General features: G+C 35.9%; 1 protein-coding gene across 2 annotated transcripts in view; it reads right to left on the bottom strand.

Moving 5' to 3' along the window:
* The window catches only part of LOC306884373 (MAP/microtubule affinity-regulating kinase 3-like), a 28,898-nt gene that overhangs the window by 1,188 nt on the left and 4,737 nt on the right, over positions 1–22,973 (bottom strand). The window contains exons 4-18 of one of the 2 annotated variants that reach the window (XM_079440168.1): positions 22,003–22,194; positions 21,244–21,297; positions 14,394–14,442; positions 13,106–13,171; positions 12,945–13,015; positions 10,880–10,936; positions 10,506–10,742; positions 10,311–10,430; positions 9,370–9,469; positions 6,965–7,077; positions 6,728–6,878; positions 6,416–6,618; positions 5,783–5,886; positions 5,298–5,537; positions 5,082–5,108 (exon numbers count right to left, since the gene is read on the bottom strand). In XM_079440168.1, the coding sequence (XP_079296294.1) occupies positions 5,082–5,108; positions 5,298–5,537; positions 5,783–5,886; positions 6,416–6,618; positions 6,728–6,878; positions 6,965–7,077; positions 9,370–9,469; positions 10,311–10,430; positions 10,506–10,742; positions 10,880–10,936; positions 12,945–13,015; positions 13,106–13,171; positions 14,394–14,442; positions 21,244–21,297; positions 22,003–22,194 (1,784 nt within the window). The remainder of the gene's footprint in view (positions 1–5,081; positions 5,109–5,297; positions 5,538–5,782; positions 5,887–6,415; positions 6,619–6,727; positions 6,879–6,964; positions 7,078–9,369; positions 9,470–10,310; positions 10,431–10,505; positions 10,743–10,879; positions 10,937–12,944; positions 13,016–13,105; positions 13,172–14,393; positions 14,443–21,243; positions 21,298–22,002; positions 22,195–22,973) is intronic. The other variant, XM_079440169.1, reaches the window with a different exon arrangement.

Below are 22,973 nucleotides of genomic sequence, written 5' to 3'. Positions count from 1 at the left end.
CTGCGGGGCGGGACGGAGCAGGACAGGAATGGAAAGAGAGAGAGGCAAGGTTAAGGCAAAGGATGAGAAGAACGTTTCTTGTATTGAGGTTACTAATACACTAAGGCTTGATCACAATGGAGTGAAGAATCAGTGCAGCAGCTGCATGCATGGGTTATCATCACACATGGGAATTAATGCCAATAAAATGCACAGCAGACTAGGGCATGCACACAAGCAGCTCATATTTAATGCCATGTAAGAAAATAGGGCTCGGTGATATAGTTAAAAACTTTTTTTTTTTAAATCAGCATGTTATTTATTTATTTATTTTTCAATATACACTAAGGCCCGGTTTCACAGACAGGGCTTAGACTAAGCCAGGATTAGGCCATTGTTCAATTAGGACATTTAAGTAATTTTTATAAACGTGCCTTAGAAAAAACATTACTGGTGTGCATCTAAAGACAAAACAAAGGCACTGGTTTGTTTTAAGATCAGTCAGTGCAAGTTTCTTTCAGCTGAAACAGCTCAGATTTGCATTTTAGTCTAGGACTAGGCTTAAGCCTTGTTTGTGAAACCGGGGGTAAAAGTTTGGGTTTGATAATATTTTTAATTAAAAAAAACAATTGCTTATGCTCACTAAGTCTAATTATTTGATTAAAATTCAGTAAAAACTGTACAATTGTGAAATATTATTGCAATTTAAAATAAATTACTTATATATATATATATATATATATATATATATATATATATATATAGATGGTCTACTGATAAATTAATTTTAGTTGTATGCAATTTAATATTAAATATAGTAATAAACTAAAATATGTACTAAAATATTTGAATATATATTTTAAAAAGTCACATTCATTCACTTTTATTCAGTAACACTATTACCAAATATTTATTAACACTACAGTCAGCAAAACTAGACTAATGATGCTCTCTGCCAAAATAAAGTGTTACCCGCAGTGTTACATAATTTCAAATAACCAGCTAAATCAATATGAATGTACTGTAAAAAAAAAAAAAAAAAAAAAAAAAAAAGATATTTAACATCACCCAACCCTAATGTAAAAAGAGAAAAAAAAGGCACATCACTCAAACAATTAACATGAATAAAGCAGGCTAATGGCCCTCGTGCTGTACACACTACACTAACATACACTGAGAGACGGAAAATATACGTCCACAACACACGAAAATAATCAACCAGGAGAGGAAGTAAGGGTTTCCACAGTCACTGACACCTCACCTTGAGCCCTCAAATCTCCCGCTTCTCTCAAACTCGGTTGAGACTCTTTTATTGTTTATTTGTTGAAAGGTTAGCGATCACAATGGAGCAAAAAGGAATGGACAGAGAGAGACAGAAAGGGAAAAGGAAATAATTTTTAGCCATTTTAGAGCAAATCGCAACACACACAATGAGATAGATAGAGAGAGAGACTGAATGAGAGAGCAAAAAAGGGACCACAAACAACAACAACAAAAAAGAGGGAAGCAAAAAGTTAACCCCCACAAAGACAGCATGTTGGACAAAACACAAAAACAACTTATACAAGACTCTTACGATCAACTTGGACACCTAAATATGTATGCTAGTTTGTCACCATGCACTCATTTGAACTGCCATGCTGCTTCCTTCAAAGAACAATATAGATCTAGAAGGTCACTGAAAGAGTGCATCATGGGTAAAAGCCTATTCTGAGCGCTGGATGCTGACATCAGACGCATATACAGATATAGAGGACGTGTCTATACATACTGTGCTCTTCGCATGCGAGAGGGTGCGTGTCGTAGTGCGTTTATGGATACGCCATCATTTCGGACTAAAATCGACAGACAAAACAGTCGTTCACGTTCTCTCACACACACACAGCCTTTCGCTCTCCATTAAACACAATGTGAAGTTGTAGCTGTTCGTGCGTTTAAACGAGCCCTTACTCTAGACACTCTTCATCTGCGACACTCTACAACTGCCTATAGCCAGAGCTGCTGAATCTGGAAGAAAAGAGCAGTTCAAAGCCGACAAAAAGAAAGAAATTAAACTGGTGGACGCAGATAAAAAAAATAGCCATTACAGAGCCACATGTTTAGAGACAGGGTTCCCACTCTTTCTGACCAATGAATTTACAGGATTCATTCAAAATCACGAATAAACACTGATTCGATAATGAATCCTTTACAACTATTTGTGAATCAGTTGGACTGATTTATTGGCAAGAATAGTTTCAAATGGGTTCACATCAATTCAATATGCTGTAAAATATTTGATTATTTAAGAATTACATTTTTAGAATATAAATACAAATGTTAAATATTACATATACATACATACACATAAAAAAAATCAGCCTTGAACATAAGCGGCTTTTTAAAAATATATATATAAAAAAAAAGTGTAATATTTATTATGTTTAATAAATACTTAATATATAATTGTATCTTAATTTTTTAATTTACATATTAATATAATTTAATAATGTAATTAACATTAGTTGATCCCTTAACTAACAACATTTGTTACCATATTCATTACTCGTTGTTAACTGTTCATTGTTAGTTCATCAGGTTATCTAAATAATAACTAAATAGGCCATTAAATAATATAACAGATACAACATCTGATTTGAATAATGTTTTGATCAATTTTGAAATGAATATTAACTATATGTATGTTTATGTATTTTCATTGTTAGTTCTTGTTAACTAATGTAAAGTAGAACCTTATTATAAATAAGGCCTTGTAATTATATTAATTTATAATGAAAGATTCTATTCACATTTTCCATCATTTTAAAATGTCCTGCTATTTCCATGTTTTCCATGGTCGTGGGAACCCCGTAGTGTGGTGGAAAGGGAAGAGGCTGGAGGAGAGGGGGATGATATAGAAAGAGGAAGACTGTAAGCGAGTGGAGCGCAGACTTACTAAGAGTCTTTGCCGCAGGGTTGGAGGGGACTGTGAGGGTGGGGGGCACAGAGGGGGCAGCCGGCCCTGATTTGACGGCAGACTGCCGTTTGCTCGGGTCAAGAGTGACCCTGAGGGAGGAAGGCAGACAGAGAAAGAGAAAGAGATAAAGGGAGGGAGGGAAGGAAGGAAGGAAGGGAGGGAGAGAGGGAGGAAGAGAAGGAAACACAGGGGAAGAGAGGGATAGATCGAGACAGTTTCAACATTAATAGAGCATTTCGTACTGTTAGAGAAAGTGTGTGATCTGTTCACAAATCTAAAGACGTGAAGGTGACTCCTGAAGGTCGTTCAACAGAGTCTGCTGCAGCTTACAGTATGCTTTACTTCAAATCCTGCCTATGAGCCACAACAGACTCCTCCCACCAAAAACCCTTCTTTAGGACGTGCTCATATGCTCTTATAGACTCACGATAGCTGCGACACAGACGACAAGAGTGCATTAACTATATTTATACATTATATCACCGTACACTTCAAAAGTTCAGGATTTGTAAGGACGCATTAAATTGACCAAAAGTGACAGTAAAGACGTTGTACAATTTTACAAAAGATTTCCATTTCAAATAAACACTGTTCTTTTGAACCGCCTATTTAAAGAATCCTGAAATATTATATATAGCAGCGATACTGTTTTCAGGATTGATAATAATAATAATAATAATAATAATAAGTGTTTCCTGAGCAGCAAGTCAGAATGATTTCTGAAGGATCATGAGACATTGAAGTCTGGAGAAATTCAGCTTTGCATCACAGAATTACATTTTAAAATTTATTCAAAACATTTCCACTTGTAAGAGCATTTGACAGTATTACTGTTTTTACTGTATTCTTGATCAAATAAATGCAGCCTTGGTGAACATAAGCGGCTTCTATCCATTTATAATTATTATCAAACTTTTGAACATTTACCGGACAAAAACTAAGCTCAGTAGCAAACACTCACTCCTATGATGCATTGAGTGACTGACTTGAGTCTCCAAATTAAGAAAATATTACTCTAATAAAATGTACTCAGATTTCATTAAGATCTACATTTGTGACTGGGTCTCAGTCCACACTGTTTTCAAAAACTGGACCAAAATTTTACCACCAGATGGCACTGTGGGTCTATTATGTCTAAACCACTTATTGCTAACAGGAGAGATCTTCATAATTGCAATATAATTTCTATTTATAATAATTTCATATTGATCATTTTTCAATCATTCAAATCTTTATTCATTTTAAATCTGTTTATCAGAGCTTTCTTTACTTAAAAACACAATGAAAACACGAAGCGCCATTCTAAATTTTGGGCTCAGTAAGATTTTTCTATTTTTAGTTTTTAAATGTTATTCAGCATCTCCTATGCTCACCAAGGCTGCATTTATTTGATCAAAAACACAGTAAAACAGCAATATATGAAGATTTGCCATTGAAGAAATATTTCAAATTATTAACAATGTTAAAAACAGTTGTAATTTTCATGTGTTTGTGGAAATTTTTTAATTATTTGATGCAAGTTCTAAGGAACAGCATTTGAAACAGAAATATTTTGCAACATCATACATGTCTTTACACTCAATCGATTTAAGGTCTCCTTTCTGAATAAAATTTAATTTCTTCAAATAATAATAATAAAAAACCTTACTAATCCCAACATTTTAAATGGTATTGCAAATCAATGCCTGTTTAAAAAAAAAAAAAAAAAAAAAAAAAAAACTGTAAATTAGCTTTTTTTTTTTTTTGTCTAAGAATCAGAGCTTCGGCAGACAAATGCCAAACTGATCTTTCTAAACTCTCTAAACATTCACTAAGCTGTGAATGTACCGGAGCCCTTGTGGAATCAACTGAATGATTCAAATGAAGTGTTTTTGCAATGTCAGATTAAGTCATACACATTGTTTTGCACAATCAGCTTGTGTCATGCAAACATTGATTAGTAGCAATCAGTTAAAGAGCGGCAGATTGATTTGATCTGGTCACACTAGGATGCAGGCAGTGTTTTAAAGCATGCTGTAATCAACCACTGAGAGAGCATTAAACTCCAAATCACTGGAATCAAATCACTATGGGTTAGTGCGTCAGCCCCTGGACTCCTCTCGTTACGTTAAAGACAGATTTACACCCCATGAACTCGATGTCCTACCTTTTGGAAAACCTGAATGACATATTTCTACAACACAAGAATGAAAAAAAAAGGATAGACATTACAAAGATGGACAAAATAAACCATTCTAATGAACCCTTAGGAAAAAATACCAACAAAAGAAAGGTCAGGAAAAGAAAGGAAGAGTCAGGCCTCAATCGTATGCCACTGGCACTGTAAAAAACACTGTGTTTCTGCATGTGAATGTGTGTTTACCTGCGCGTGAGTTTGGAGGTCAGCTTGGTGAGCAGGTTGTTGGCATTACCGCGGCTGCGTGGCTGCGTTGGCGAGGCGGGTGGGCCATTGTAGGTGGCCGTGCGACGATCTCTCAGCTGTCCGTGGAAGGTGCTGCGAACCGCAGAGCCTCGTGGGAAATGCGTTTTATCAGGTGTGGCAGCAGTGCTGATGCTGTGAGTCGAGGCACCCGGGTCCCGAGAGCCAGGAGACAACGTCACACTACACACAGAGGAAAAAAAAAATCAGGCTTGGTTTTTACTAACGATGTGTTCCCGTAACTCAGCTGGTACAGCAAGGAGCTAGGAACAACTTCAACACACATAAAAAAAAAAATACACCCTGAATATAGTGTAAGTGGCTGTAAAGAGGCAAACTGCATAAATGCATGTTAAAAATTAGGGTACAAAGTTGCCTAATGCAAATATTAAGCGCGTCAATCAAGACGCAGGAAGGGAAACCTGTACCTGTTCTCCTTCCCATTAGGAATGACAGAAAGGCGGTCTGTGTTGTTTCTCTCAGTGCAAACGTACGTGTTTCTCCTTGACATGCCTTCCGATCCAGAGTTATTCTGGGTGATGAGAAGAAAACGCAAGCTCCGTCACCAAGGAAACTACCATTCAAAAGCTTGAATGTTTTTAAAATGTTTTTCAAGAAGTCTCTTATGCTCACCAAGGCTGCATTTCTTTGATCAAAAATAATAAAACTACAAATTATTAACTGTTTTCCATTTCATTATATTGTCAAATGTAATTTGTGTGAATTTTCAGCAACATTAGAAATATTTATTATTATTATTATTATTATCAATTTTGAAAGCAGCAGAACTGCTTTATATTTCTGTGGAAATCGTAAAACTTTTCTTTTTTTTCTTTTTTTTCAGCATTTCAACACTTTGATGAATTTTTTTTAAAAAGAAATAGAAATCTTCTGTAATATTATACATTTCTTTACTACCAATTTTCATCAATTTAATGCAGCCTTGCAGAATTAAAGTAATCAATTCTTTCAAAAAATTAAAATTAAAATCTACTGGACCCCAAAGTTTTGAATAGTAATTTAAATATATATTATATAAACATCATCAGTATTCAACTCACATTAGGTGTGATGGAGTTTCCTCTCTTGCGGTCAGGTATTTCTGTTTTGTTGGGGTTGTTGGCGTTACCCAGGAGTGGGCTGGGGGGGCTGTGAGTGGACGGCTTACGTGCTGTGACTCCACCTTCCTGTTTGACATCACCGTCAGCTGTGACAGGAACCGTCTTCTTGGAGTTACTCAATGCCGAGTTAGCAACCACACCAACTGTGAAGCATTCAGGAGATTTTCTTAGCAAATAGTCTTAGTCTGTGCACATATGCACCTTTTGGATCCAAAAAGCTAATGTTTGTCTGTTTGTAAAAGAGTAAGTCACCTTGTTCACTGTGGCGTCTGGATTTTCTGGATTCACTGGAGGAGACGCTTCTCTGGACCTTCAGGTGCGATGGTGACTGGCCGTTCATCTCACTGGTGGGTCTGGTCTTTGCCACGGAGAGATTACTATTGGAGCTGGATTCACTGACCTCCTACAATCACACAAAAACAGCAAGTCACATTTGTAGTATAGACCATAATATCAGTTGTAAGTAGCCACTCTTCATTAGCAGCTCACCTCATTGGTCTTCCTTCCCAGCAGTAGGTATATGGCTGTGATCTCGTCATAGTTCATTTTGGACAAAGACTCTTGGATCTTGTCTCTAGAGAAGCCCATTCCCACTATCACATCTGGAGAAAGACACACACAAAGAATTCAGATCAATTTTAGAGACTCCTTCCAGTTTAGATCTTTCCACAGTACATATTTGTTACTATTACTATTGGTCATACTTCGGTTCTTTATGGTTTAAGGGATCACACAAGTAATCCCACACTATTTGTACTAAGAACATGAATGATATCTACAATGAGGGCTGCTGTCTACCAAATCAGACACTAATTGAAGACCATCGCATCTAAGTCTTTTAGAGACTGAGGATAATTAAATATTCAACATGTTAGCATAATCATATTACACATCACCCCCTCAGTTGTTATGCAGACACTATAAACCAGTAGGTCGATACCCAGAGATAAATCCAGTTTATTTGTAAGAATGTAACGTCATCCGCTCCTCCTACACATGCTAACAATACACAGATCCATCCTGTAGCCACCCGTTCACTGTTCCTTAAAAGAGAACGCGCTGTACCTTCCGTTTTTAACTCAAATACATTTATTAGGCAACACTTTACAACAAGGTTCTGGACATTAACATTAGTTCATGCAATGGCTAACATGCACACCATTTTATAGCATTTACTAACACTGGATAATTAGTAACTGGTAATTTTACATACAATACCATTCAAAAATTAAGGTATGTATGATTTTGTTTTTATTTAAAATTAATTTATTGGTCAAACTTTATTTTAATGTGCAATTCTCGCCATTAACAAACCATTAACTACAACTTTTGCTTCAATAAACTACTAATTTGCTGCTTAATATTAATAGTTAGTAAGGTAGTTGTTAAGTTTAGGTATTGGGTAGGATTAGGGATGTAGAATAAGGTCATGCAGAATATGTGCTTTAGAAGCACTAATAAACTGTCAATATGTTAATCAAAAGTCACAGTAAAGACATTTTACTGACTGTTTTCAACATTAATAGTATTAAGAAATGTTTATTAAACACTAAATCATCATATTAGAATGACAGAAAGACTGGAGTAATAGATGCTGAAAATTCAGCTTTGGTTCTCAGAAATAAATTACATTTGAAAATATATTCAAACAGAAATTTCAATATAACTTTTAAACTACTAATACAGGTTTAACATTAAGTTAAAAAATAGCCCAGTAGTTAATGGAAAACTAATAAACATAACTAAACGGTATATTTATGAATTAACCCCTAAATGAATTACTTGAATAATTAATCAATTATTTTGATATAATTTATAATTGTACTAACAAGAAAAGCAAGTCGACTGAGCAGTTATAAACATAAAAGAGACTGGAATTGTTTGTCGCTTTAGTTAAAAGCATTTGTCAAAAGTAACTTAATGTAACGAGTCAGTATTTGATAAACCCAAAAGTCGAAAAAATTAAACAGTAGAACACAACTAAATAAAAAACAAAAAAAAACTGGTCAAGGATGTTTAGGAGTTTTCAAGAGGGCATCTACATGATACATGAGCCAGTCGGATGTTGTGTCACGAAGAGCTCTCTCTATTAATTCATGTTCCAGAGTGAGACAAGATGGAAAGATATATTTCATGAGCCTGAATTAAGCCTCCTTCTCCCTCTCAGATCTGCCTCGCAATGGGTTCATGGGAATTCATATGTTGGTTGACTTAAGTGCTTTCCTTCAAAGAGCCAAAGCTCCCTGTTTCACCTCCTCTCCATGCACACACACACAAGCGCCTCTGTGGGCTGCCAGGCTCAAGCATGCTCCTCTCAACGTGAGGCTTCTCTCAAAGTGGGGGCGGGAGGCTAGACGAGCACAGTCACCATGTACTCTGACTTCCACATTCAAGTGTTCTTGTTCCTGCAGTTTCCTCAATAAGTAACCAGGTGTGCACTCGTGTGCATGTGTGGTTACGCTGGCAAGCACATGTGCGGAGCTGCGGATCGATTGCAGATAAGCGTGCAAAGCAGGGGTGCACCGCACTGCCTCGTGCTCCTGCGAGCTAAGCTCTCGTACCAGGAGTCATGTGATGATATCGCATTGCTACACAGGGAGACCCTCGCTGAGACAGAGCGGGAGAGGGAGGAGTAGACATCAGTGATGTCGATAGACGAGGGAGCCAGCTGCTGGGTATTACGCAACAATGCACACTAACAAATGTGCCCTCTACGCCCTCATTTCATTGTCTCTGGATGCGTTCCCTCAGTGTTGTGATATAAATATAAATGTCCCTCGGCTTGCTCTAATAGAAGGCAGCTTCGAAGTTGATTATGCGAAATGCATCCGCTGCATGGAAATGAACACTGATATGGTGGCAAACGAACTAAGTGCAGTGGTGTTTCCTCTTACCTATTCTCTTCTGGTCTGAGATGTCGGCCTCTGGCTCAAGGAAGGGTTTGAGTTCATCGCCCTCAAAGCCAGCATTGATCCAGCGTTCCTTCATGATTTGCTGAAGGAGCAATAAAAAATAATCATATCCAGCCTGAGATTCAATGCAATGGCAGACATCATTTCTAGGTGATACAGCTAGAAATTTCGCAATTTTTTAAGCCTTTGGGATTTAGTATATCTAGATATTTGCTCGTTATAATTTCTATCAGAGGAATGATCATTGCGACCAAATATAAATAAATAATTGGATTACAAATGTTAAAATAAAACAGTGAGTTAAAAACAAAAATACAAATAAAATATTCAACAACTGAACACACAGAATAATATTTTATTTTCATTTACACTACCCTTCAATTTGTTTTTAGGTTTTTGAAACGTAAATTACACATACGTTTTTTATTATTATCATTATTATAATAAAAAATAAAAATTTAAATAAAATACTGACCCCAAACTTTTGAATGGTAGTGTATATATTTGCCCTAAAATGGCTTAAAAGGTCATTTTAACAGAGGATCATTGCAACAAAAAAAAAAAAAACACTGAAGCCTATTATATTATAAATGTTTAAAGGATAAAGTAAAATACAGTAAATCTGTACCTTAATTTACATTTGATAAATGGACAAGAATATTTCATTATTCTCACTTATATGACACCAATATAACTTATATAACAATATACTTTCACTGAAACAAATAATACAAGAAAAACATTTTGACTGATTATTTCGGAGCAAAGACTGCTTAAATTTATATTGTTATGAATAAATAAAGTACAGAATTAAGTACAAAACAGGTGTTATGAAAAATATCTGATAAAAAAGGAGGCACAGCCAACCAGAAAAGAGGTGAAGACAGACAGATAGATGGATGGATAAAGACGGAGAGACTAACCTCTAACGTTCCTCTTTTGGTTGGGTTCAAGACCAGGAATCTCTTGAGAAGATTCTCACAATCCGTGGACATGTAAAAAGGGATCCTATATTTACCACGTAACACACGTTCACGCAGTTCCTGTGGAAAACACACAGCGGTAAGTATACAGTGACGCACACAAACACACATAAACGCTGATAAATGTAGTAAAACCTTGAGATTCTGTCCATCGAAGGGCAGGGAGCCGCTGACCAGCGTATAGAGTATGACGCCCAAACTCCACACGTCCACCTCCGGCCCGTCGTACTTCTTACCCTGAAAGAGCTCGGGGGCAGCGTAAGGGGGGCTTCCGCAGAACGTGTCCAGCTTATTTCCCACCATGAACTCGTTACTGAAGCCAAAGTCAGCTATTTTAATGTTCATATCAGCATCCAGCAGCAGGTTTTCAGCCTGGGGAAACACACAGATCACTTTTAACTTTGTTTGTATTTTCCATATATGTTATTACACATTCACTTTAATACAATCATATACGCCATATCTGTTTATGCAAAAAAAAACAAGAAAACAAAACTATAACTTCTTACCTTCAAATCTCGGTGAACAATGCGTTTTTGGTGACAATACTGCACAGCTGAAACAATCTGTATAAAACCAGTACAAATCAGGTCATTTGGTCTAGAATTAAAAAAAACAACAGTATTGAGATCATCAAATATCTATTCAATCAGTTGTTTTACCTTTAAAATGGTATTTACAGTAAATATCAAAACAATGTTTTAATAAGGTTATGAGTTAAGTATGGCAAAACATGTGAATGACAGTCTTGCAGAAGGATCCTGAAATGTCAGAAAGAGGCTTTAAGGTGATGCCATTTTTTATGTTAAATGTGCAGAGACAACTAAGTGATTTGCACAACTCAAAAGTTTGTGGTCAGTAAGAATGAAAAAAAATCATTTTATTCAGCAAGGATGTATTATTAAGTTGATAGAAAGTGACAGTAAAGAATTTTTCATAAAGATTTCTGTATCAAATAAATGTTGTTTCTTTAACTTTCTATTAATAAAAGAATCCAAAAACATATTGGGAGTGGCATATTAGAATGATTTCTGAAGGATCATGTGACACTTGAGACTGGAGTAATGATGCTGAAAATTCAGCTTTGATCACAGGAATAAATTACATTTTAAAATGTATTCAAACAGAATAGAGCCATTTTAAATTGTAAAAATATTTTACAATATTCTTGTTTTTATTGTAATTTTGATCAAATAAATGCAGCCTTGGTGAGCAAAAGAGACTTCTTTCAAACAGATTAAAACTGCGTGCGGCCAATATATTTTTATTGATTTTCACGGCCACTACCACCAGTGCAACACCCCAAAAAATTACGTGCACAGCCCTGTGCTAGCAGCACACAAATAACACACTTTACCAACACATTAACCTAAACATACCTTTTGTACTGGCAAAACTCTTCTTTAGCTATTGATCGCTTATTATAAAAAAAAAAAAATCAGTGTGGAAAGTTTGAGGTTTGCATCTAATCAGATGTAGTGACACATAGAATTTGAGTAAAAGGACATTGGTCCAGGCCGAGCTTGTCGACTCACATTAATAGCTTTTCCCAAAATTCAATGGTTAGCATTGATTGGCTCTGCTGTTTCACAGAACTGGCCAGACTCAACCCTGCTGACAATGACTAACCGCTCTACCCCCAGTTACATTATGACGCAACACTAAGAGCAACAAACACACTCTGAGAGCAGATAATACGGCACAGTTGAGTGCAACATTACTGCATTTCTACTTAATGTCAGTAGCTATTTTTCCTTCCACCTATTTTTATGTGCATTTTGGGAAATCCATGGATGGAAACACCAAGATGCACATTAAGTCTAAAAATGCGCATAAGTAGTATAAATTTCTTATCTGGTAAGAAAACAATCTCATAAACTACGATGGAAACAATAAATTCCTTAATGCGCATCAAAAAAAAAAAAAAAAAAGACAAGTGACTTCGCGATGGGACAGCATAAAACTGGACCAACCAATGAACGGATCTCATTTCACAGCATCTGAAATGCTAGTTTTGTCATTCTAAAATCATTCTAAAGTGCTTCGTTATAATTAACTCCCAGAAATGTGTTTATAAAAAGCAGGCTCCGAAAATAAGACAACATGACCACATTTATTGTATACAAAAAAATATTATATACAGTGCCTTCTACTATACTGCAGCAAATTTTTATTTTCTTCATGATATTTAGCGCAAGTTAATCAATCAGGAACTGACGATTTGTTCTATTCAACTCACTGGATGGAAACGGTGCTTTATTCGCAAGTGTTTTATACGATATTCCAATTTTGCGCAAAAGTTTAATATGTAACTTTGGATGGAAACATAACCAGTGTTTTCAGTCTCTCCGCATTTTAGTGCAGTGACAGCGAGTAACCGAGCACCTAAATTACTTGTATTAAAAGGGCTCTTGTCAGATTTAATTCAATAACAGTCAAGACATGTGGGTTTAGTGGGCTGGGGTCATTACTGGACACAACGAGGCTGATGAACTCATTTAAACTCCCACCGAGTAGAAAACCAATCACAGTGTGTGTCTAACATGTTGAAAGAAAACAGTAAGAGAACTGCACCTGTCTAAATTTAGCTCTGGCCTCTTTCTCTTTCATCCTCCCATGAGCCACTAGATAGTCAAACACCTCACCTGCAGGAGACAGAGAGCACAGGTCAGAGATAAACACTCAGGGAAGACAAGGATGCAAAATGAACCTCTCTCTCACACACACACACTTACCGCCGCTGGCATATTCCATCACAAGAAACAGTGTCTTCTCAGTCTCTATCACCTCAAACAGTTTGACTATAAAGAGAGAGACAGGCAATTATAGAGGAGAAGAGAGAAATCATAAACAGAGGTGAAAAGGAGGCAAAGGAAAAAGGTTTCTTTAAGGTCAATTCAGGTACAAATCTTGAGATCTTTAAGACGGTCTAATGCAAATTAAATGCTAATGCTGAAGTATTGTGTTTAAAGAAAAAAAATCTTACATGCTATACAATACATTTTTATACACAATATTATAAAAAAAAATTTATATACATATATCAGTCAGGTTTGATTATTTTTGAAAAAAATGGCACAAATTAATAAAATTTTCACATGAAAAAGTGCATGATTTAGTACCATGCTAGTTTTATTTATTTATTTATTTATATATATATATATTTATATATATATATATATATATATATATATATATATATATATATATATATATATATATATAATAGTATTGTTAATGTTATCTAAACTAAAGGTAGACTGTAACTATTACAATTATAAACCAGACTAAACTAGATATTAAATCTCTTTTGTTCATTAAAATAAAACTGAAATAAAAGAAAATTACAAAATGTTGCCAAGGCAAATAAATTAAAACAAATAGGTTTAAGTTGAAGGACTAAGATTACTAAAACTGAAAATATAAATTTAAACTAAACAGAAATATAAATAAATATAAAGACAACCAGATCATTTACTAAAAACACTGTAATCTAAATATAAATAAGAAGGCATATGAATATGCCAATTATTCAATACCATGGTATACAGCAAAATACCATGATATTATCAACTGTTACCATCCCTGTTCCATAATAAGACAGTTTTCATCGGCCGCCTCACTCATGAGCTTTATTTTTCCATCTCTGTGGAAATCATTTCTTATTTATAAATCGTTCTCTGTACATTTAAAAGCATGCTCCACATCTTCCCATTTTGTTGAACGTCTGTCTGTCCTGAAACACCATGCAGCTCTCTCTCTCATGCTGTACCACTGACAGTGTGTCTAAATTTGAGCCATTCTTTGTCATGTTTATTAATTTTATTTCAAGTTTGAATTCATTTTTATTTCAGTATTTCAACTTAAACAGCTTTTTATTTGCCAAATGCAACATTTCTAATTTTCTCTCATCTAATATTTGATTTTATTTTAGTTCAGTTTTAATTAAATTAACAAAAATATTTTTAGTTATAGTTTTAGTTAAAAACACTGGTGTGTGCGCGTGCATATAAACATGCTTACCAATATTTGGGTGGTTTAAATTCTTCATGATTGTGACTTCTCTGGAAAGCTGTTGAAGAGAAGATCATAACTAAATGTAAATCAACATGTCACAATGAATTGTTAAACAAAAGCTTTGCACCATCTTTCAGCATTAACATGAAACAGGAAGCTAAATACAGCCGGACTGTGTCATTGTCATAGGGAACAGAGTGCTTCCTTTTCAGTGGAAACTAGCGTTAAGTGCTATTCATTATTGATCTCTAAAAAAAGGCTGAATCCTCCCCTCTCAATGGAATGGAAGAGTCGTGAATCTTTAATAGCGCTATAGTAGGCAGACTGTGTTCCTGAGCTGTTAGCACGTACTGCTTTCCACGTCCTGCTCTCACAAGTGTAGCTGTAGCTTCGGAGAGGGTGCGAGAGACGCGGTGCGATTTTGGGCCACAGGGAAACACTTTCGGCACATCATAAACCCAATTCAATTCTCACCACACTACATTCTGTGAGTTATACCCACTCATAAAAGCTTTTTTTCCCTCAACTATGAAACACTGCACTGCAGAACTCATATACTGCATTAGAACAACATGTACATTTAGATACAATCTCAGATATCAACATACTTCCCCAGCTGATTAATCACTGTACATCAAGACAATTGTATTACAAATTTAATTAAGCAAAAAGAGGCATTATTAATGAAATATGCACAAACATGCATATATTTCCAGAACAGAAAAGGCAGGTTCGAAATTCTTGTTTGAATATCTATTTATCACTTTATAAATCAGAAAACAGTCAACAGACAGAAAAGAAGGGAATAAAATGATATATAAATTAGGCAAATGATATATGAACAGGGCCTTCTATAAAAAGCTTTAATCCAAGTAAAGATTGTAATAAAACTGTAAAGTTTGGTGAAGTGAACATTTCTGGCTCAGTGCATGAGGAAAAACTAATTTTGAGAAAACAGCCTTTAAAGACATGTATTGTAATTTAAATCCACAGATGCAAAAAACAACAACAACACTTAAATGTGTATGTTGGACATGTTTTTCACTAGTCTAAAAGACAAGTTGTGAAGGTAAAACAGGACAAAATCAAATTGTAATAATATAGTATTTACTTCACAATATTACAGTTATTTCTGATCAAATAAAAGCAGTTCTTTAAAAAACATTACAAAATCTTACAGAGCCTAAATGTTTGAATGGTAGTGTAAATGTACACACCACATTTCAGTGAACATTCGTATAGATCAGTTCTCTGAAATATATCATACAGACCTAATACTTGTTACATGCAAGTAATATTTTCAAAGTCCCATCACTGCTCTCTGAATACAGAAAACTGCCAATGATAAGAAAAGTAAAGATTCATCTTTCCAAGATGCAAATCAATAGTGATTTGTCTCTGTACTATCAGCCTAAACGTTTGGTGAAGCAGAGAGGTCTGGGAAAAGCCAGATAAGAGTCTGTGTCTATTGATTTATAACACATGACTCAAACAATGCCATCCTGTTAGTTTGCTATTAGATAGTGGCACTGTCAAAATGTCTCAATCCATCAACTCCTTGATTAAAAGACATTCAGATCTGTTGATTAAGAAAAGATCAATGCTTTCATAAAATGTTTAAGATAAAAGAATTATCAAATGCAAAATAAAAAGGACAATATCTTAAAAGTCACACATAAAGGGGGTCAAAAAATTCTTAATTTAACATGAGAACCTTGCATTAACATTTTTTAATTCCAGTTTCAAATGAATCAATTTCTGATTTATATTTTGACATAATTGTCTGTCTTTCTAAAGATTTTCTTGTTTCTCTCAGCTCTCACACTCTCTCTCTCTTTGGTGCACCATCTTAACGCCTCTGTGATGACTAAAATACACCAGTCCACAGCAGAACATCTCACTTCAGTCGAGGGACCAGACCTAGTGTGGAGCTCAAACGCCCACGGGCAATTACACAACCTCCAACTCACAACAACACGCATGCACAATCATGAGGACACGTGTTAGAGTAACACAACCTGGAATTCCTGAAAACATCAGTGCATGCTCCACTGCTTCAACAGCAAGGAAAGGAAGGCATAGAATTAGCCTGAAATAGAAATAATGTGCACATGCTTAAGATGCTGTTATAACTTCCGCTCACCTTCACGCTATTCAGAAACAGCTTTACTGTTAACTGAGACTAGTAAAAATGGTTTTTGCTAATTAAAATAAAGCTGAAATTGTAAAAAAAGACGAAAAACTTTGACTTAAATAACAACCAAAATAACAGTACTAAGTAGTACTAAAATTACTAAAACTAAATTTAAAGTAAATTTAAAACACAAAATTACTAAAACTTCAACTAAAATAAAAACAAACAATTCAAAATATTATCAACTGCAATAGTATAAATAATTCTGTAATAATACCGTTACATATTCTCAACCTACTGCAAAACTATAAACGTTGGTATGTGGCTATGTATAAACTGGCTTTAATTCTAAAAATATTTATTTATTTGGAGTGTTTACAGTAACATCATTGTGTTTAGCATTGTTTTGTTATCGTTTTTTTTTTTGAAGCCACTGTTGATTAAGATCTGGACTGGACTGGTATTAAATAACACTGTGTCAACTGTGACTTTCTTGCATTTTGAAGTTGCCATCTGCATCTGTACAGGTGCTTTTTACAACCATCATCATGAGAACAGAAATTAATCAGTGTCATCATGACATCATCTTCCTGCAGCTCTAGGTTCATTAGTCACATCATATTTCAGATAAGTAAAAAAAAAAAAAAACTGGCAGCTAAACCAAGTTCAATTCACTAATGTAAGCTATTCTATAAACAGGAGTCAGGACAATTTGAAAGTCACTTTTTAGTAAATATAGTACACTGTGTGAAAGTAGCCAATGGGTATGACTTACATTTAAAAAAAATTAAATAAATAAAATTCATCGTTGGCACAATGCACACCATAAAGGGTTACGAGGAGGAGTAAATGAAAGCGATGCTGATAATTAAAGCAAAAACATAGAAAGACCAAAGAGGCCTGATTGGGCCAGTCTTTCATTATTGCGGTGTGTGAGTCACAGCCGTGTGTTGGCTGACGACCAGCAGGCCACAGAGAAAGGATACACTCTGAATCCCAATCAATGGCTCTGTGGAAAAACTAATGGTGGCTGCGGCGAGCAGCTCCCAGCTAAAATTAGAGATGTGTCCTCTGCTTGTATATCTCTGAGCGAGCACTGATTAGCATTATCATTTGAATTCTTCTGATCATCCCATGCCCACATCTCTCCCGGCCTTTCATTTCACATTTATTTATCACTCATATGTACACCTTCTACTCCACTCGTTCTGTCTGTCATCAGGCTGTTTCTGTCTCAGCCTGTTCTGGCCTTTATCTTCCACCTCATACCATTTTGGGGTCCCTCCAGTCTGTCACTTCACTGTCGGCCCACCCAAATGTCCATCTGTCCTTCCCACTCATATCCTCTTCCTCCTCCTCCTCTTTCCACCTTGGCTGTTGTGAAGACTGATTGTGAACTCCAAACTGTTCACCATAACAGTGTCATAACCAGAGAACACTACAGAGTGACAAGCAATAAAGGTTTGTGTGAATCTGAGTCTTCGTTCTAATCATCCACAACCGTGAAAAGCATGGGACATAATGCTGATTGGTTTTTATTTCTGTGTCATTGTAACGGGTAATAACATTTTTTAATAATCCGAATTCTGGAAATGTTGGGACGTTTTTTTTTTTTTAAATTGGAATAATATGAAAACTAAAAGAATTTCAAATCACATGAGCCAATATTTTATTCACAAAAGAACATAGACAACAACAAATGTTTAAACAGAGAAATGTTACAATTTTATGCACAAAATGAGCTAATTTCAAATTTGATCCCTGCTACAGGTCTCAAAATAGTTGCGACGGGGGCATGTTCACCATGGTGTATCATCTCCTCTTCTTTTCAAAACATCAACATCTGGGCATTGAGGTTATGAGTTTCGGTGTTGGAATTTGGTTCCTTTCTTGCCTGATATATGTTTCCAGCTGCTGAAGAGTTTGTGGTTGTCTTCGATGTATTTTTCGTTAAATGATGCTGGCTTTTGAACCGAACGCTGATAACACGCTGGAAGGTCTCCCTCCTCTTTAGCCCGGAGGACACATGATTTCCAACAAGAATGTCAAATTTGGATTCGTCTGACCATAGAACACTTTTCCACTTTGAAACGGTCCATTTTAAATGAGCCTTGGCCCACAGGACACGACGGAGCTTCTGGACCATGTTCACATATGGCTTCCTTTTTGCATGATAGAGCTTTAGTTGGCATCTGCAGATGGCATGGTGGATTGTGTTTACCGACAGTGGTTTCTGGAAGTATTCCTGGGCCCATTTAGTAATGTCAGCCTTTGCAATTTGATGTTGAGGAACGTAGTTTTTAAAGTACTCCACAATCTTTTTATGCACTCTTTCACAGATTGGAGAGCCTATGCCCATCTTTACTTCTGAGAGACTCTGCCTCTCCAAGACATCCCTTTTATAGCTAATCATGTTAAAGACCTGATATCAATTAACTTAATTAGATGCTAGATGTTCTCCCAGCTGAATCTTTTCAAAATTTCTTGCTTTTTCAGCCCTCTGTTCCCCCATGCCAACTTTTTTGAGACCTCAAATTTGAAATGAGCTCATTTAGTGGATAAAAGTGTACAATTTCTCCGTTTAAACATTTGTTATGCACTCTGTGTTCTATTGTGAAGAATTGTGATTTGAAAGTCTTTCAGTTTTCATTTTATTCAAATTTAAAAAACGTCCCAACATTTCCGGATTTCGGGTTGTAATATAGTTTGTAGTAAAGGAGCATCATTAACCACTGCTCAGCAAATTTTCATGGGCAAAATCCAGTCATTCCAATAGGAACCCAAACAATTGGGAATTTCATGTAATGCCGTAAGACTTCTCAATACAGATTTCGCATTGTTTTTTTGCTGGACACATGAATTAGCCTAATCCCAATGATCAATGGCTTTGAACGTGACTTCTGTGTGAACTGCGATTCATATATCATTATACTTCTCACAATAGACAATTGAGCTTTTCTGATCACAAAATTTCAATAACGTGATCAGAACCTTTTATGTTGACATTAGAAACAGGAAACATTTCCTGTTCCTTAATGACTAATACTAATAATAATTTCCTTAGTACATTAATGCCGAGTTCACATTGCACGATTTTCACTCAGCGACTGGTCTTGCAAAATCGCCCACAAATGCCCGAAATCGGAGGCAAATCGGTGCAACCTACAGCAAATGAAAGAGCAAGATACAGAGCAGCAGGAAGTTCGGGGAGGAGTTATATGAAATGTAGTTTGCAGACCAAACAGAGTTGTCGGCGATTCTTCATATTGTAAAGTCATGCAGTGTGTAACCTCTTGTCGCCGATCCATCGTACAATGTGAACACAGCAGCAACTGAATGCTACCCCAGATAGTTGTTCAGTGTGAAAACAATGGTGGTCCAATGACTTTAGTTGTGAACTCGGCATTAGTATGTTCAACAATGACTTTCGATTCTGAGAGTATGTAGACAGACACTACAAACTATTCAGCGAGTCTATTAAACGGATTCAAACACATCTCATGAGATTGATTCGCAAGTCCTTTTGGTTTGTTAAAAAAAGAAACAGTTTATAATAATCAGTTTATGAATGTGACTAATGTAGACTCACTGTATGATTGTTGTTGAGTACAATCAGCAAGAATGATCCAACAGAAAAATTAAAAATTTGTTGATTCACAATTTGTTATAGAACTATAGATTTATCGATACTTAATCTGTAACAGTCTCACATCAAGCAAGTACAACTGAGATACTGTTTACCATATTTGATGTGCTCTATATGCGAGTTGATCAATGTTTCTGTAACATAAAAAAAAGTCTAAATTAAAGCTGTTCATCCAAGACTTAGATTAAACCACTCGATTCAGATGGACTACTGTTATGATGTCTTTCTCAAGATTTTTGAAGAGTGACCATTTCGGTTGCCTGGACTTTCAATGAATGGAAAAAAAAGAGAGAGAGAATCTTCAAAATATCATCATTTGTGTCATCTTGTAAGTTTGGAAAAGCTTGAGGGTGAGCAAATTCTAAGTATTATAATTTTTTGGTGGCCTATCCCTTTAAACGAACAAAATGTCACAAGAGAACACATATAGAATGCACGCTGTCCATGCTATATAAACTGCATTACCAAATTACAGCATTTGCTCTCTCAATTCCCACACAGCTTTGTACACATTTAGAAATAAACTTTTCCAAACACAAGGTTGCAGGTGTGGCAGGCTGTTCTCAGTGGAGAGCGGATTGAGTGGCGGCGCTGCCTGCAGTAGGTGGGCACAGTATTGCAGCACAGCTGGTGTACTTCACTATTTGAGCTCAGAGTGTGAAGGTTACTGCTGGAGGAGCTTCTGTTTGAATAGATTTCTCATAATGATGGGTGACTGAGAGCACCAGCTGAAAGGATGTTTCATTTCTACTACACAAGACTTTGATAAATGCTCTGGATGGCACAGAAGAGCAGCACTGCAGCCAGTATTCAGTTTAGAAATCTGAGCTGGCTGCCCATATTACCTATGAATCAGTATGGAACTGCGCCACTGCCAAACACAAAACTAACCAAGTAGCAAAAACGCAATATCACACAGACAAAAACAATGTCCCAGAGTCATGAACAAACGGAGAACTTCATGTAAGTAAATGACACAACACTAGCAGCACTGAGGAAGAAAACCCCTGAATCATGACACAGTTTTACATCAACATGCATAACATGCACATTTTAGTATTAAATGTGAACCTCACCTTTTGAAGGCTTGTTGGATTTAGTTGGGCTTTATCAATAATTTTTATTGCCACCTGAGAAAGAAAAAACACTTTTAGTGAAATTTTTCAAAATTTGAGAAAAACTGGCAGCCTAAAATTTGGGGGAGGGGGAGAAAAAAAATAAAAAAAAATTGCAATACTGCAAAATAATAGTACAATTTAAAATAGCTGTTTCTTAATTTAATAATAGCTGAAATTTCAGCATCATTACGCCAGTCTTCAGTGTCAGATGATCCTGCAGAAATCAACCTAATATACTGATTTGCTGCTCAATTATCATCAAATATTATTGGTGCTCAGCTAATATTAATGGTTATTATTATAAACATTGAAAACAGTTGTGCTGCTTAATATTTCTGTTAAAACTGATGTACAGATCAAAAGAACAATTTGTTTGAAACTGAAATCTTTTGTAACATTATAAATGTCTTTACTGTCACTTTTGATAATTTTAATGCATCCTTGCATCTTCTTACTGGCCCCAAACTTTGGAATGACTGTGTATGTTTAAAATATGAATAATCTAACATGCATGTGTGTGTAAAAAAATTTAATCAATCATGAGATTTTTCCAAATTACATAAATTTATCACACTGCTCAACTGAGTTTAACAAAGGGTTATAATTCAAAACAATTCCAAAAGGAAACATGAATGCAGAAAAGCATGTTTGTGTCTTGGAAAAGCCCCGTGGCCCACTGTGTGACAGGAAACACACTCATGACTCCTGACTCCTCACCTCGCTTCCAGTGAGGATATGGCGAGCCAGTTTGACCTTGGCGAAGTTGCCCTTTCCAATGGTTTTTAGAAGTCGGTAATTCCCAACAAGAGGGTGCACATCATCTAATCCTGAGCCAGAATTTCGGTTTCGACCACTCGACCTCACAGATCGAGAGGTCACCTCCCCTCGGCCATGGCCATTCGTTGTATGCTGTTAGGAATAAAAACATGCAAATTAAAGACAGTACAACAAAAAATGTATACATTATAGTGTGTTAGAAAGCAGCCATTATCCATGCATGGAAACTTAATTCCCCCCAAAAATTTTAATTTCAGTCTTGTTCATTTTATCCCAGATTTTGCCCAGTCATGTAAAGACCAGATATTGGCAACCAACACGGAGGTCCTAGTCAGGGTAGAAATCACTAATATTGACTCCACCCATGCCACATCAGAGAGGTCCATTAGCACAGTTACATCCATCCTCACCCCAACAACATATCTTTGACTTTTTTGAAAAACGTCAAAAAATTGCCATAAGTTAATCAAAACATTAACAAGTTAGACATCAAAAGTACTTATATATACACACACACATACATATTTCAAAAACAAAAATTACAATTTCAAGTTCATTTCATTATGCTAACAGTTCTCAAGGTCTCTTGTGACCTTGTGAGAGGACCTTTGTGCAACATACACCAGGCAACAAATAACACTGAGACTAACTGAATTGTCCCATTCAGAGGTCATGAGTGCACCAGGATGATGTTTAGTAAGTCGGTGAGTCTCATGTGGTACGAACACCTCTGTATGTAAGGCAATGCTGACACTGCGCTATACAATGCTCCCACTAAATCCTGCATATTGTCCCTGATGCCCCGACGTGACGGTTATCCACAAAGCTCTGCCTAATAGATTTATAAATCCACCAACAGCCTCAGGCTTGATACAACATGTACGAAAAGCAATAAAATGCGAAGAACAGTC

The sequence above is a fragment of the Barbus barbus genome (genome assembly GCF_936440315.1).
Source record: "Barbus barbus genome assembly, chromosome: 18".
NCBI lineage: Eukaryota > Metazoa > Chordata > Actinopteri > Cypriniformes > Cyprinidae > Barbus > Barbus barbus.
Note: the sequence above shows the minus strand (reverse complement) of the source record. Positions and strands in the feature narration are given on the sequence as shown.